Raw genomic sequence first — 16,597 nt, 5'->3', positions numbered from 1 at the left:
TCAGGAAAAAAACACCACCTCCTGCCTGCTGGTTGGACAGTTGGTGGCAGGACATGGCTCACAGAGATGCAGAACTTGTGAGACACCTGCAAAACAGCAGGAATTCCCAAAGAGGCACAAATAAACAAACAGGCACTAAGGGCCCTTTCCACCTGAGCCTCCCTGTGGTCATTTGAGCCTGGGAGGGTGTGAAAAGGGTCAGGAGCTGCAGAATTTCAGTTCCCCATTCCAGGCAAAAGTTAAGCTTTGAACACGTTTGTCTCTTTTGTTACAGCTGTGCTGTGTCTGAATGCTCATATTAAATTTTAATCACTTAAAGACACATTGCATGTTATGCTAGAGTAGGAGTAACTCAAACAAGAGTCAGCTTAAACTGAGACTCAGTAAGGATTCACAGAAATAAGAGAGCTGGCTATTCCCAGCTGGTACTGAGCATTGTTTTAAAATCTCAAATACTGCAGCTGTAAGAAAGATAAACAAATATACTGAAGGCAATTATTGTTAATCAGTGCTGCTAGAACAGTGATGTAAAAAGCATCCTACCCAAAATAACAAACCACAGGTTTGGTGTTACAGGACTGAAATGATGGCACTCCATGGGGACTTACAAGCACAAAGCCAGAGAATTCCTTGGTTAGGCCTTCCTGAGGAGCATCCAAGCAAGGTGAGAGCCTGCACCCCTGTGAAAAGTGTTGGGGTAGTTCAGGATGCATCCTGAGCTATTAGGCAAATAAAAGTGATATGAAAGATTTATAAATAACTAACCAAAATGAATGTTTGCATGCAGCTAAAATGCTCTCACTGGGAAGTAACTTTACACTTGTGGTTTTCTATTCTGGATTTTAGGGAGTAAAGGCTTACATGGTACTGCCTGCCTGCAGCACTTGCTGGCTCAGCTGCAGCTCTGTAGTGATAAATTGTGAATTTAACTGGTTTTAATCAAACCTTGATAAAGTTCTCATATATACAGAGCTTCTTTAAGCTTCCTGGCAATTGCCAGGAATAGGAGACAGAGCTGAGCAGTGCCCCTGCTAAAGGAAGATGTACACTGGGAGCTCACTTTGTATGGATAAGGACAATCTCCAAATGCAAATCCATAATCAAGCAGACTCTACTGCTTTCACTGCACACAGAACTATTTTAGAGTAAAACAAATCTTTGCTTACACAAGCTGCAGTGGTGACTGTGGTTGCTCACACATTTTCCTGTCACTGTGTATTGTCTTTTACCTGTGACCTTTATTCTTCCAGCATTGCTGTTGGCTCTCCTGCATATCCTATAGATTTAGAGTGAGAGAATCTCTATAAACTTACTGGTCTTAAAAATCCTGTACCATGCTAAGAAAAGGCAAAATGAATAACAAGTGGAGATAATCAGATGGCAGAGTTATTCCATCATTGTCTGCCATGACCCACTGTGGCCAGTCCAGCTCTCCTGATTCACGTGGGGTGCAAGAGAGGGAGGAGCTGCTCCCTGGTCAAAGCAAAGCTGATTCCTCAGGAAAAACTCCTGACATCTTTAAGGTTTGGCTGGGCTACACCTGGGGTGTATGTGCAGCACAGGTGGCTCACATAGGGCAATTCCCCCAAGAAGCAACTGATGTGAGACTTAAGAGAGGGGAAAAGAGAGAGGTTGGATTCTCACTCCTGCCTTGGTGCTTGGCTTCTCTGCTCACCCCAAAATGCAATTCCCTGAACACACAGTGTGTGCCAGCAGTGCTGCAGGGTTGTGGAGAATGTGACTCCAGAGAGCAGTAACAGCTGGCTGAATTCCACCTTCCCACAAGCTCCTTAAAAATAGGAGGTTCAGTTATTTCGTTCAGTTATTATTTATTATTGCATTGAAAGGATATTATTTGATTTACAAACACACATAATGATATTTATTACATTTTTACAAAGCTTTAGAACAATACAACTATTTTACATAAATGTGATTTTTCACTCCTCTAATCACCTATTATTTATAAATATTTACTTTCCATATTTTTCCACTGTTTCCCAGGTCTCTGTAATTCCTCAGGCTAACTGACAGTAGCTGTAGCTTCATCAGAAGAGTTGTTTAGTCACACTTCACTGGAGCTACAGGATTTGTTACAGCACTGGTGTCCTGTTGTCCAGTTCCTCTTCTTCCACCTTCTCACCCTCCTGAATTATCATTTTTAGAAAATGCTTCCCAGCATGAAACATCACTTAATGAAGGTCCATTAAAACTATTCCTGCACCCATTTGTGGTGACCTCCTTTGCTGTAACACTGTGTTGCTCTTGGGGAACATTTCCTGATACATCCTAGGTTTTCACTTTTTTAGTTGTTTTTTTGTTTGGGTTTTTTTTTTTTTCTTTTTTAATGAGGTCAGAGAAGTGTCATCATAGTAATATGAATAACAAAGTCCAGAGTGGCTGAGGAATGTACCATGACCAGATAATTAATACTCAGAAACAAAATGAAGTTTTCTGGAACAGGTGAGTAGTCATTTGATTTTAGAAGAAAGAAAGAATGACAAAACTTAACAAAATGCCAAAAACAAACACCATTTTAAGGAATGTGTGATCTTCTTGGCAGGTAGGTCTTGTTTTTAGGTAATGATCCACAGAATCAGCGAATGAGAATTTCTTTGGTTTGTAACCGAGCTGATTTCGTGCCTTGTCTATTCGGAAAGTGTGAGTTACAGTGACATTCCACACCTAAAAGCCAAAAGGACATTTATGGCAGTGACTTTAATATCCAATTTTCTAGAACTTGGATGAAAATATATCAACAATGATATTACTATGGAAACAGGAACAGAAAACAGAGCTGCAATGCAGACAGTCCAAGGGGGGTATCATGTCCTTAATAAGAATTTGAGTCAGAAATATAAAAACATGATTTTTTTAATATATTTACCTCATTCCTTGTCAAGAAAGGTGTAAAGCTAAAAACTGGCTTTAGTATCAGGTGCAAATATTCCATCACAGTGGCTGTGAAACAGAAATTATTTAATGAGACATCTGGTTAACAATAAACTGAGACAATGCTGATTTTATGCATCCTGTAATTCCTACTGCCAGAAGGCACTGTTTAATTTATAAAGTACATTATGAGTTTATGAATAGCCTTTAAACTTTATCTGCTATAAATAGTACCACATGGCACAAGTGACTATTCTCAATTAAAATAATGTTAATTTAAATAATTCCTGCAATTTGGGCCCCTGTGTTTTATAAAACCGCTATGTATCTTCATAGGAATAAAAAAAAATCAAACGACCCACAATAATTAAGAATATATTTTATTTTTTACCTGCTATATGAGCCAGGAGAACAGGAATATGTATCCAAGGTTTCCTGTAGCCTAATTTTTCAAACTAAAAAGGGTATAAAAACAAATTACAGAGAACTTATACCAAAGTGAGGGTGTCAATGAGGCATGAAAAAAAAATAAAAGAATGTTGACAAAACTTGTATCTAAACTTTTTTTTCCAGCTAGTGTTCATGTCAATACAGGTAGTAAGAAATGTAATTGAAGCCCACTACTCATTCTTTGGTGCCCACCTTCCACCCTTCATCTGCAATTGGACAGTAAAGGAGAGTAAAAGGCCATTTCCAAGGGGGAAGTGACCCAGACTGGAATACTGAACTAAGTTAAATACAGGCCCAAGTTTCTGCTGCAGTCATTTTCTGTGCAGGATCAAAACTTTGGCATGCTCCTAGAATCCCAGCCTGATAGTTCTGAAAATACAGTGTTGTACCTTTTTTAGCTTCTAAGATAAGATTCTGAATGGGCTTCCCCTCTGTGCCACAGCTGATGCCAGGACAAAGGGATAAGCAATGGCTGTAGGAGTCCTGCCAGATGCCAGTGGCAGACCTTGGGTTGGCTTCATGAAATGCTGTCCTGCAGCAGGTTCTGGACCTCCCAGCTAAATCCTCTCAAAGCAATAAGGCCAAACTCCACAGTTACAGGTATCCCAAACTTCCCTTAACACGAATGGAACTTTGGGATATGCAGGGAAAACAGGACCAAGTTTAATGTTAAGTAATTCAGTAATTTCTGTGCACTGAATTCATTTAGTTGGTCTGGTGTGTCAGTCAGTGACAGGACTTGTGCCCGTGTGGGAGCTGCAGGGCTGTGCAGTACTTACCAAAGGCACAATCCACTCAGAGAAGATGACATTTTCACCATCATGGATGTAATAAGCCTGGCCACTCTGGTAAAGGAGCAGAGAAAAACCAGTGACAAAACTGTTTAATTTTGATGGCATTTTCTGTCTGTCTCATACCTACCTACCTGTCATGATTTTGTGAGCAGCACATCAGCATGCATAAGGTGAATGTACAGAGATGAAGCTGCCTTCACTGGGCTTCACTGAGGTACCCCCAGTGGTGGTAGGGCTCCTGGTGATTAACCATTGTCTAGTGTAGACCAGAGCTCATTTTCCCCATGTAGTTGGAGCATTGTGTTCTTCATGCTGTGCTGGGCACAGAATGACCTTTGTGAGTCCAGCGGAAGGGGCAGCACTGATGGCATTTAACAAACACAGCTCTGAGGTTGAGTTCCAGCTGTGCTCTGGGTGAGGAGTCTGCCCAGCTCTGAGCACCTGAGCACCCAGGCAAACCTGGGACTCTGGGCATGGCATCGATCCAAAACAGCTGTGTGGCTTCCAAGTGCTGAACTGATTGAGAACACATGGGGAGGTGTTCACCTGTGTCAGTGCCTGTTGTCTGTATGTTCCTACCAATCTAAATGAATCTGGGACCTTCAGGAACTGGGAATGAAGCAGCTGCTGCAATGATGTCAGTCCTGTAATGCTTCATGGTCCTCAGACTGGTGTTGCAATTGTGACCAGTAGAACAAAAAGAAAAACCTTCAAAAATTGTCCATTAATTTTGTACATCTGTTTTTGGAATTTTCAGCTCTGAAAATTCAACTGGAATGCCTCAGGATGGTTGCTCTAAATTTTATGCATCTAGATCAGAACCTATTTTCAAGAGCGTAACAGGATATATAGATTTGTGTAATGGTGAATGAATGGTATATTAAGCTAGTTAAAAATACAGTTTTCCCCAGTAACCCAGGAAATGATGTCTTTTCAAACCAAACAAAAACATCATCAAAATAGGAGCAAATGTATTTGCATTTGCACTGTCTATGTGCTTGTGGAGCTACACACCATTTTAGAGATTTTAGCATATGACTTTTTGGACACTCTTTGATCTCAAAACATCAAAAATTAAACCTGTTTTGTTTGAGAACTCAGGCTAGTGGTGTATATATTGTTTACTTACAGCTACATAGCCCTTCTCAGAGGTGAGTGCCTCAGCAGCCAGTAAATGAGCTTGCACCAGATTTCCTATGTGAACCCAGTTCATCTGAACCTTGTGATTCCCAAACTTGAAGTTAAAAAGTCTCCGCTGGATGTTTATCTGTAGAAACAGAAAACATGAGATAACTACATTATTCCTTTATTATGCACTATAATATGATTTTGTCTCAACCCAAATACTTGGAATTTGCTGTATTTGTGTACAATTACAGCACAAGAAACCTGTCACAAGAAAAAACCCAGCTAGTGGGTGGTTCTGGAAATCAAAGATGGTTGCACTGATAGGCAGTGGCAAAATATAGTGACATTATATTTTTTGGCAGAAACTAAAGTGCATATTTAAAAGACAATTTCCATTATATGATAGGGATGCAAACCTAGTTTTTTTACCATGGCATTTCAGCCTTCCACTTTTCCTTTTCACTGAGAAGCCCAGCTTGGTCCTGGCCTGCGGTGTTGGTTTCCTGCTATTTGTTACCCTGCACCACATCACCTATCCCCAAGCTTTCACCACGTTCCTGCAGGAATGGTTAGGAACTGCAATCAAGGTACTACCACTTGTGTTATGCCCTTACAACTACTTGTGGTGTCCTCCAGAGTTGAGTACAAAACACATACGGCTACTCGAGGCAGGTGCCGCTGCTCTTCTGGTCCGTAGATGCCCGGCGGGCGAAGCACACACGTGTGGAGCTTGTCCCCTCCTTGGAGAGAGAGCAACAGGTGACTGTCAGACAGCTGTGGGAGCAGCAAAGGGCTCACACATACTGGCTGAATTTTACACTGGCAAAATTAAGGCTCATTTTGACCATTCTGAGCGGTTCGGCTTCCCAGGAACTTGATTTCATTTCTGTGTGAAATTGAATTCAGTAGCTGTGACAGACCTGAGCTTAGCAGCTGGAAAACCTTCTTGGGATTCCAAAAAGAACCCATTGGACAGTGCTTACAAATTGGTATTATCAGAACAGCTAATTATCCACTGAAGAAAGGAATAGAAACAAATAAATCCTTATTTCAGTTAAAGTTTATTATTGATAAGTGAGCAACCAAAGAAAGGAATGCCCGTTAGCAGTCCTAAATGATAGAAAAGCCCCAAATGCTTTATATGTACCTTTGAGTAAAGTTCCATTAGCAGCAAGAACCATTTGGTCTGCAATTGCCTTGGTTCTGGAATAATGATTAAATTGCTATAAGGAAGCAGAGTAAGATAATTACTGAATCTGTAAAGGCAAACTTATTGTTTATGACTGACAACATTTCAATCTAGCCAGCTCACATATATCAGCTGGGCAAAACAAAACTAGGAATAGTAAGATTTAGTAAATATATAGTTTGTTTATGACAATAAAAAGACTGACACTTTAGTGGCAAAAGTTTAGCTTCAGAGTGAATTTAAGTCCATTCGTATTTACTTAACTCACTTTTTGTGCTGAATGTACTGAGAACATCCACAGTGAAACAGCTTCTGCTATGAGAACAGCCTTTACACAATCTACCCTTTGGAGCACAGGAAATGCCACACCATCCCATGGACAAAGTACCTTTTCCAGTGGAAAATATGGTACAGTTTCTTCATCTCCTTCTTCAATAGGATTCCCTCCAAACACCACATTCACTGTACTGGTATATATCAGTCTAGGGATATTTCTTTGTTTGCAGACTACAGTGATACACAAAATAAATTATTTTAAAACAAAAATAAAGAGTGAGAAATAGCTGAACTGGCAGATTTTATTTTTAAAAACAAACATTACAATTATAGAAAAAAAGGAAATACTTTAATTTTAATGTTACCTTATCATTTAATATAATATTATCTTCTATTCAGCTGGAATTTTTCATTGAATATGTGAATATTACACATTGTGGTCACCAAATGTTTCATGATGAGGTACCTATAACTATCACATTGCAGTCACTGGGTAGAGGAATTATCTTGGTGGAGGAAAAATTCCTCCTTGAGAAACCCCTCTTAAAATATATTCATTTTCCAAACTGAATACAAAGGAGATGAGTAAGAGCATTTGTTGTGGTCCAGCCCTTGGGGCAGTGTGGGGAGCAGCCACTCCAAGGCCACTGGGTTACCCCTGTTCCATGAGCTGCCTCTTGCACCCCACTTTGATGGAACATGAAATCACACAGGAGCACAGCCAGCTCTGCCCACATGCCACAAAACTGCCTTTGTCTCAGTCTGTTCATCAGTGACAAATGGTGTGTTAACAGGAAAAAACACTCTGCTAGTGTATAATCAGTCGTGCCCTAAGTACAAAGGAAATTAATGTTATTTGCAAAACAAAGACTTAATTATGGATTCCAGTCCTGTGTAGCCAAGATATTGTAGCTAAATTCTGCTGCATATCTGTCAGTGCAAACTTGAATAATGTAAATTTCCTTTTCATGTAACAATATTCCTAAAACTGAAGAGAATTAAAGTGCAAACTCAGGAGTTTTTAGGATCTACAGAGCAGTCTGTCCTGCTGGTTCAGTGGCTCATTTTGAAAATAATGTATGTTAATTATTGTTGTAAATATTTGGGAAAAAATACAATAATAAGGTGTATTATTAAAATGTAGATGAGCAGGTTCATGCTCCTCCCAGTGTCTTGGTTTGCTGGGAGCCTATGGAAATTTGACATGACGTGTCTGTGGGTTTGGAGCTCGGGCAAGGAAGAAGGCAACATGTGGCAACTCTTCCTTCTAACTTGTTTAGAGTTTTACTTGCCTACTATTCAATTTCTGCATTTTTTCAGTAATAACAGACAGGCAGCATGAAAATGAGTCTGGATAAAAACTGATTTTGCCATTTTGCAGCCTTTTTCCCCCCCACTTAGTTTTTGAGGGAAAAACAAAGAGAAGGCAACTTTGGTATTTGAAGTACACTTGGAAAATGTTCTTCTGGAATAGAATATACTGAAAGAGATCTACTGGCATCTTCCAGAGACAGTAGTTAAGAATCTGTGTGTAATAAAAAGGGATCACAGTAAGCAGAAAGAATGGAAGGTTTTCTGTATTAATGTGATGAAATAATAGCTAAATATACCTACACATCCATGGTGCCTGTTACCAAATGTTTATGGCACAACAAACAGTACAATAGCTCTCATGTTATCTCCATGAGGAAAGAGGATAACACTTCTCCATTACATAGAGTAAAGGCAAAAATAACCAGTACATGGAGGAGAGCTTTAGTTGGACTGCCAAGGAATGAAGCCCAGGTTGAAAACCTATCCCCAGTTCAAACCAGTGGCAAATCTATCTGCCAGCTTCAATGGGACCTGCACACTCAGGTTTACATCATACTCTGACAGGAGGCAGAGAAAAACCTCATTTTACTGCCTGATCTCCACAGGAAACATCCAGTTCGAAAGTTTTTAAATTCATGATTTGGATGAGATGCAGAGAAAGAAAATCTAGGTACCTACCATCAATTATTATTTTTGTGCCTCCAACATTTATGGATTCAATCTGATCTTTCTTTTGAAGCTAGAAATAGAATTTGCACAAGATTGAATTAATCAAACAAGTCACATTTACACTATGATGGTTACAACTGCCAGATCTAGAATAGCTGAGGTCTTTTTGTGATACATGTTACAGTTCTGTCTGACACAGTGATTTCTGACAGTTCTCATTTTTGTTGTCTTGTTCAGTGTATGAGCAAAGAAAGCTGAAAAATGAAAGATAAAATGCATCTAAAAGGAAATAATAATACTTCAATATTTTGTCACACTCCAGACAATCCATGATATAGAAACAAGAACTACGGGCAGGGGTGATGCTCCCTGAAAGCTTTCACAAGTTCTTGTTCCATGGCAATCTGTCCTGTTCCTAGAAATAAATTAGTAGGTTCATGATTTTTTTGATAACACCTTCTGTGACTATCACTGTAATTCAGCATAACATATTGATTGTGGTCTGTTTCCTCATGACTGAGTTCACAAGAAGAAAATGCATCAGTTTTGGTTTTAGAGCAATGCTGTCACTCTTCTTCAGATCAGAGAAAAAAGCTACACCTTCTTATCCAAGACCTTAAAACTATGATCTCGTTTTTCTAGAATATTTTGTAGTACATTACTTTCACACTTTGACTTTATTATTTAAGGAATACCTCCCTTATTTCCTGTATGGATATATATATATATATATACTCAGTCTTTATAACAACTTCTGACATAAATATTGTACAATGACATTCTTTGTTATGTGCAGACAGTGTTTTTCTTTCTCAAAAATAACCAAAGAAAACTTAAGGAAAATGGTACTTGCTTGTTCCAATCCTGACATCCCACATGCAGCTACATGGAAAACACAGTCAACCCCTTCACATGCTTTGAACACTGCTTCATAATCCCTCACATCACCCTGTAAAACAAGAAAAGAATGGATTTTTACAGGTAGAGATCCCTACATTCTCTATAGAACTGTATTAACTATGGCTAGTATGGAAAATCTAAAGGTATTCTGGTCTGTTTTTCACAGACAAATATTATGAACAGGCAGAAAAAGCAATGACTAAGAATTTTGCCAGTATTTTGTTGCAAAACAAAGATGACTCTTGTTGGCTTCAATTATAATGCGTATTTTCACACTTAGTCCTGCAGCCTCCAGGCTGGCAAAACTTGTTTGACTTGAATAGGAGCAGCAAGTGCTCGAGGGCTGGAGAATCCAGCCCCAGGGACAATAAATCACAGCAGGAAGGGCTCAGCTGTTTGCCTTGGAATCACCAAATATTTCAAAATATTAGGTATTATATTATTTCCTGCAATGAAATTGATAGAGTAATGTAGAATAATTGATAGAATAATATTAAGAGCTAATCTAACCAGTCTTTAACTCTCAACTTTTTTCTCCTAAGGTTGCCAAAGTATTTCACAAATACAGCTGACTTACCCCTCCCACCCTCAATGCAATGTACAGGAGCTAACCAGTGTAAACAATATTAGCCATCTCCAAATCACTGCTCAAGGCTCAAACCTCTGAAGTCACTTATTAATTCATTTACTGGGACTCCATAGTTCAATTTTCCAGGTAACTCTCCTACACTTTGTAATATTTATTCTTTCTAAATTGATTTATTAAAAAAACTCTGTTCTAGAAGATCATTTGTGAGATTTTGAGTCCCCTTTAGAAGATGTGAATTGCCATCAGTCCACAAACTTAAATCAAATTATGTAGACTTATAAGCATTAACAGATCAAGCTTATGGTGTTTGAATGGTTCCTCAATAATACTTTATCACTCTTCCATATTCTGTAGAAGTTGTTTATGAAATTGAACATAAAAACATCCTGGGTCAGACAAGATCTGCGTGGCCTGGTGTTCTGCTCTCCCCAGAATCATCCATCCCCCTCTGCCTCCCCTCCACCTGCCCCAGAGGGTGATGTGGCCCAGAGGAGAGAACCTGGCATCACAACATCAGCCTGCAGGACCAAGTCCTGTCATCCCTTCCAGCCATGCCATCAACTTCCCAGCTCTAGCAGGGGTGGCAAATGCTCTTACAGTAAATGCTCAGAAAAGATCAGCTGAGCAATACCCTGGGTTTAGCCAGAATTTGTGAGACATGACAGGAGCACTCAGAAAGTGCCCCGAGAGCCCAAAGCTGAGCACCTGGAGCAGCTGTGAGAGGTACTGGGGAATGTGTCCTCCACACACAGCAGTGAGCTGTCGGGTCCTGGAGACCTCTTGTGTTCCCCCTTTTCTCAGACACAGTAATTCCTTGAATTGTTCAAAACAAAAAAGAATCAGTGCTCATAAATGGGTGCTGCAGGAAGAGCGTGAACAGGGCAAGCAAATGTGGGGCTTTCCCCTGAGTGCTCTTGTACTCTTGAAGCATTTTCATTCAGAAAATTTCTTGAGCCTAATTTAATTTATCTATTCAGCAGTTTCCAATGGAGGTAAATTTTTCTTGAGGCTTTGTACATGCCTTGTACCCACTGATGGCCTTTCCTTCTTGTACTGGGACAGTGGATGATGCCACTCACAGCCTGTAGAGCTCTCCCACTCCTGAGTCACCTCTTTCCCAGCCTTGAAATCCCAGAAATCCCACTTTACTCAATTACTCAATCATTCTCTGCATGGCAGTCGTTTGGCATTTGTGATCCCTGTTATTGCCCTGTCTTGGCTCTCACCTTTTTACTTGAAATAATTCCCCTGAGCAGGAACCTTGGTCCCTTCATTGTTCAGTTTCCCTGGTGCTGAATGGCACCTCCCAGCAGAGCATCACTGGTGACACTGGAGACACTGGGACCCTGTTTGCCATCCCTTAATCAGGTACTTATGCATGCAAGGACCTTTTAACACAGCTTCTTCTTGTCCTGAAAGGCTTTTCCATAAATGTTTTAATCAAAGGTCCTTAAGAGGAAGCCTTGGTAATGAGCATTAGACATGGAACTCCAACACACCTTGAAAAAATCCGCTCCGCGTGGGATTTCCCATTTAGGTTTGCGAAGATCAAAGAGCACAACAGCAATTCCTGAGCTGACAAGGGCACATCCCAGATTGTATCCCAGGTAGCCTCCACCTCCTGTCACCAGTGTCCTGCTGCTCCTGGGAGCCAGCAGCCCAGCAGGCTCTGTCCCTTGGCTCTCACAGGCTGCGCTGCTGGGGAGCTCTTCCGTGGATCCCTCTGGCATCACGACTGCAACAGAGAAGGTCTCTTGAAAATTCCTGCATAATGCTTTGAGGTCTGGGTAATTTCAATGACTTTCACATTACAATGCTTCCATACTGGTTTTATTATCTTAGTATGTTTAAAATGTATAAATTCATCATTTTGGTGATGGGTTTTCTGTGTATAATGTTTAATGAGTCTGAATACTTTCATATTCCAAGATTGAGTCTTTTCCTCATATCCCTAAATTTCATTTATATAGAAATGAAATTACAGGATTTTAGAGCCATTATAATTACCTAACCTTTACAGCTATGATGGCATTTTTTAATACTTGGTTTAAACAAATATTTTATCCTTGAAAGCTCATTAACTTCTGATATATTAATACCAAATTTATGTTATCCTACTAGTCAGGAAAATAAACCAAGACTTTAGATGAGGAATGTGAGAAAGCATTCATTCTAGTTTTAAAATCAACTTTATTTCACATTTGGGTCTTTAGCAATGATAAAAATTTGTTACTGTTTTAAGCTTTTCTGGTTATACATTAAATATATTTAGTTTTCTGTCCAGTTCTCACTAACTTTTGACCATATTGTTCTCAGTAGGGCATTCATAGACAGCTAAACCAACAAGGGGCAGAAGAGATAAACCATCTGCCCTGTGGGTTCATCTAGCTGGGAAAACTGATTAGAATATCATTCTAGGATAACAACTGCATGGGAGTTACCCAGCTGTACACCTTGTTCTGTATTGCAAATTAGTTTATTCAACATTGATCACTCGTCCACAAAATTTAATTTTCCCACACAGAGAGCCCCTGTTGTCCTGATTCCATGCTTGGCCTTTGCCCACTGGGATCTGGACTCTTACAGCCCCAAACAAAAATCCAGAAGAAATCTGCAATCATTCATGTCACCATAAAGTAGGAGCCCAGCTGGGTGCCTGCAGCCCAGTACAGGAATATGGACCCAATCTCTGCAGATTATTTTGGTTTTCTCGTAGTTGGACAGCTCCTCACATGAGAGGAGCCTCACACTTAAGTACAGTTTGCTCTCAGCCATTTACACCAGGCTTCAGCAGAGCCCAGGCAGAAATGGGGCAGGGCTGGGAGCTGGCAGCTCTGTCACCCCAGGGTGACAAAAAAATTCTAGAAAAGTAACACAAAATTCAGCCACAGCACACAAAATTATGGATTATTTTAGCCATTGCTTACTTAGTATTTTATAATTTTGTTTGTGAAATTCTCCCTATTTTATACGCTGGGTTTTAGATTTCAGACACAGGAAAGGACCATATTCTCCATGCTCATGCTGTTACATGGTTTTAACACCAATGTCAGCTCACTCAATTCAGTAAACTGAGTGGCATAACAGTGCAAAACACAAGCTCCTTATGTTGAAAAACATCCTAACAATTCAAAAATGAAAAATAATCCATGTTTCCAAACAAAATTTAAATTACAACTAACGCAATAGAACTAAAACAAGTATGCTGTCCTGTTCAAGCAAGGAAACATAAATTTGTATCTCTAGAGTATGTTCTGCAGGAGTCTTAAGCAACATAAAATTCTTTTGCCTTCTCTTCTGAGAAAAAACCATCTTTTTATACACTGTAAGGAGAGGTAAAGTCAAGCTTATCACATATATTACAAAAAGACATTTGAGAAATGGTATACATTTGAGTACTTGTCATTAATGTGTGTATATATATATATAAATATCAAGAGATATCTTAAGGATATCACCTTAAGGTTTTAGTAAGCTGGAGGTTGCATAAAAAAGTTTAAAGTTTTCTAGAAATCTCTTTCTTAAAAAGCACTAATAGCATTAGAATATTAATCTGCTTCATGGATTTAGAAAATTGCTTTCGAATTTTGAACATAAGCAATTTTGGTTTTGAAAATGCTTCTTTTCAGAATCAGTAGCTGTCTTTTTTCTCTAAATTTATAGGAGCTATTCTTATTTATTAATGTATTCTGCATGATGAGCACAGTCAATCTCATGCAGCACATGCAGTGTGAGTTGCTCTTAGCTCCTCTCCTGTAATTTCAAATATCAGAAATGTTCTAATTACTTCCCATAAAAAGTTAAAGTCAAACACATCAGGTTTTAAAAATAGCTGAAGAAGCAGTAAGTACCCTTGGTAGAATCCTGCTGTCAGTGTCTCCCAGGCCTTCCTGTCCAGGTAGGAGGGTGAGATGTCTGTGCTGGACAATTCGTGACTCAAGGGCATCAGGTGCTCTCTCTCAGGCAGACAGAGCAGTTCAGGTGTGCTCAGGCCTTCTGCTGTTCCTGCTCCTTTGTAGCTGCTGCTTGGCTGGGAGCCAGAGAAGGGCAGGGCTTAATTGGTACATAATTTACGTTCCTTTTCAGGAAGAAAAATTAAAAATTCTCCACATCAGACCCTTCTTAACAGGATGGTAGCTCTCACTTACCTGGTAAAAGTACAAGACACTACACAACACAGATAAACCATTGGCACCATCATTCTGTAGATAAACTACTGGAGAAGGGACAAAAATCCTCTTTGGCAGTGCTACTCAGCACTTTCATCCTGACTTTTATATCTCCATCCCCAACCCAATTTTGTATTTGCAGAGAGGCTTAACTGTAGGCACATGGGTTGTATCTGGCTTCCAGGATGAATATGAAGGTAATAAACTACCTTGTGCATAACAGAACAGGAAAAGGTGATGTATTGTTAAATAATGCATTTTAAATGAATGATGAATTAGTGAAATTATTAATAATTATATATGTCCTCTGTCCTAAGATTTTAAAGCACTTTAAAAATATTTGCTTTTGTGAGTTAAACAATGAGAAATCAAAACCAACATTTTTAAATGGGTGTGTCTAAAATTAGATCTCAAAACAGTAGTTAAGATGCTAAAGAAACACTCCCACATCTAAATATAAATTACTACAATTTTCAATGTTTGCATGTTAGAAATTTCTCAAGTTCACAGGTAACCAGTTGCAATTTAAATGTAATTTAATGTAATTTAATGTTCATGTGCTGACAAGAACTCAAACTAACACAAAGGCAAATGTATTTTGACATACTGTGTATGCTCTGAAGTCCCTATTGTTGGCATTAGAACCAGAACATGGAACCTGTCAAATGAATTTGCACTTCTTGGATTGCTGAGTGAGTGACAAGCTCAGCTCACAGGAAAATCCCCAAGAACACCAAACTGTCTGTTTTGAGCTGTCCACAGTCCCAGCTTTGACCATTTAATGCAAGAAATAAAGTGTCCATTCTACCCCTGAACTATCCCAGAACTCCTTCACAAGTCAAAGCAGCTTGTCAGCTTATCCAAAGGATATCAATCCCTCACTCTTCAGTGAAATTTAACAAAGAACATTTTAACTTGGCCTTGGTTTCCATCTTGGCAAGAAGGGGACACCTCAGAGGAGTTTTCAGAACTGGTATTTTGTACCTGTCCTGCTATGTTTATTTTCTTACCTTCAGTAAAGAATGATGGTCATATTTTATTCAATGCATCCTGCTAAGTATTTCTGCAAGAAACAGAAGCTAAAGTTACCAGGAGAAAAGCTGCTGCATTAAGATTGGAGCTTGCTTTTGGTCTTGAATCACAACTCTATACTGCCTTTTTCTACTTTTTCTCCTATGATCATTCATAGTTCATGTAGGCACATAGAAACAAACAAAGCATCCAGTACTTATAGCAGATGACTGTAAAATGCAACAGGAAGGTGTCAGGGAGTTTGTCCATTTATTTACATGGAGGAGGTCCACATTTCTGAAATGTTGTTTGGCTTATCAAAATGTTACTCACATCCAGACTGTAAAGTGATGTTGAAATGTAATTGCAGTGTTTCATAGAGGAACCCAGTGTGCTTACACAAGTTCATTTCAAGTCACGTGCTGCCAGAGCCAAGCCTGAATTGAGTAAGGAGCATTTGGCATAAGACAGACAAGACAATCTCTGTCCCCAGCATGCAAAGCTGGTCCCTGTGCTGGCTCTGAGCACTGCTGGGTACTGGACCCCAGAAGGGTTCAAACCATGGCCCAGAATGCAGATTGTGAGACCAGGTCTGTGTCCTGGGCACTGTGAATTCACAGCTCTGCACTCCCAGCCCACAGAACAGGAGCTGTGCTCCAGCTGTGGGGTAACCTGAAGAATGGTTTTCAAGTGTGGAGGATCCTGTGCAGAAAGGAGCCTTTAACAGAGTAACCAGAGCATGAGGAGCTCAGCAGAGGCATGAGTGAAGATGACAGTGAATATTTGGTGTGAGTCACAGGCAGGATGGGATGTTCTGGAGTGCCCAAGGGCAGAGGAATAGCAGAAAATCAGAAGAGACTAAGCTCTCTCTTAAACCTACGCAAGGACAGGGTTTTGCTGAAATCCCTGCCATACAAAAGATGCCCTCTCTTCAGCTGACTTACTAAAAATTTCTGCATCTGAGCCCTAAATGAGTAGAGTTGTCCAAGCTTGCTGTGTTTGAGCTCCTGCTGGTGCAGTTGCTGACATGCAGATGCCCATCAGAGGTGCTGCCACAGCCTGTGACCTCAGAGTGCTGGGACTCGTCTGGACAGTGCTGAGTCCCTCTGAGCCCCAGAGAAGTCTGGGCAGAGCTCCTGTAGGGTGTGAGTACTTTTGACTAAGGGAACTTATCTCTTTGTGACTACAAAAACAACCACCCTCATAACAAGGATGT

At 39.9% G+C, this 16,597-nt stretch overlaps 1 protein-coding gene across 1 annotated transcript; it reads right to left on the bottom strand.

Moving 5' to 3' along the window:
* Window positions 1-1,952: 1,952 nt before the first annotated feature.
* On the bottom strand, window positions 1,953-16,385 carry LOC136563504 (putative short-chain dehydrogenase/reductase family 42E member 2). Its single transcript, XM_066560916.1, has 14 exons — window positions 16,326-16,385; window positions 15,381-15,433; window positions 14,053-14,231; window positions 11,701-11,936; window positions 9,566-9,661; window positions 8,722-8,782; window positions 6,842-6,960; window positions 6,412-6,487; window positions 5,922-6,004; window positions 5,266-5,403; window positions 4,122-4,187; window positions 3,284-3,347; window positions 2,888-2,961; window positions 1,953-2,685 (listed from the first exon to the last, which is right to left on the bottom strand). The coding sequence occupies exons 4-14, from the start codon at window positions 11,929-11,931 to the stop codon at window positions 2,482-2,484; spliced, it is 1,212 nt and encodes a 403-aa protein (XP_066417013.1). The 5' UTR covers window positions 11,932-11,936; window positions 14,053-14,231; window positions 15,381-15,433; window positions 16,326-16,385; the 3' UTR covers window positions 1,953-2,481.
* Window positions 16,386-16,597: the final 212 nt, after the last annotated feature.

This window comes from Molothrus aeneus, chromosome 16, assembly GCF_037042795.1.
Source record: "Molothrus aeneus isolate 106 chromosome 16, BPBGC_Maene_1.0, whole genome shotgun sequence".
Taxonomy (NCBI): domain Eukaryota; kingdom Metazoa; phylum Chordata; class Aves; order Passeriformes; family Icteridae; genus Molothrus; species Molothrus aeneus.
Note: the sequence above shows the minus strand (reverse complement) of the source record. Positions and strands in the feature narration are given on the sequence as shown.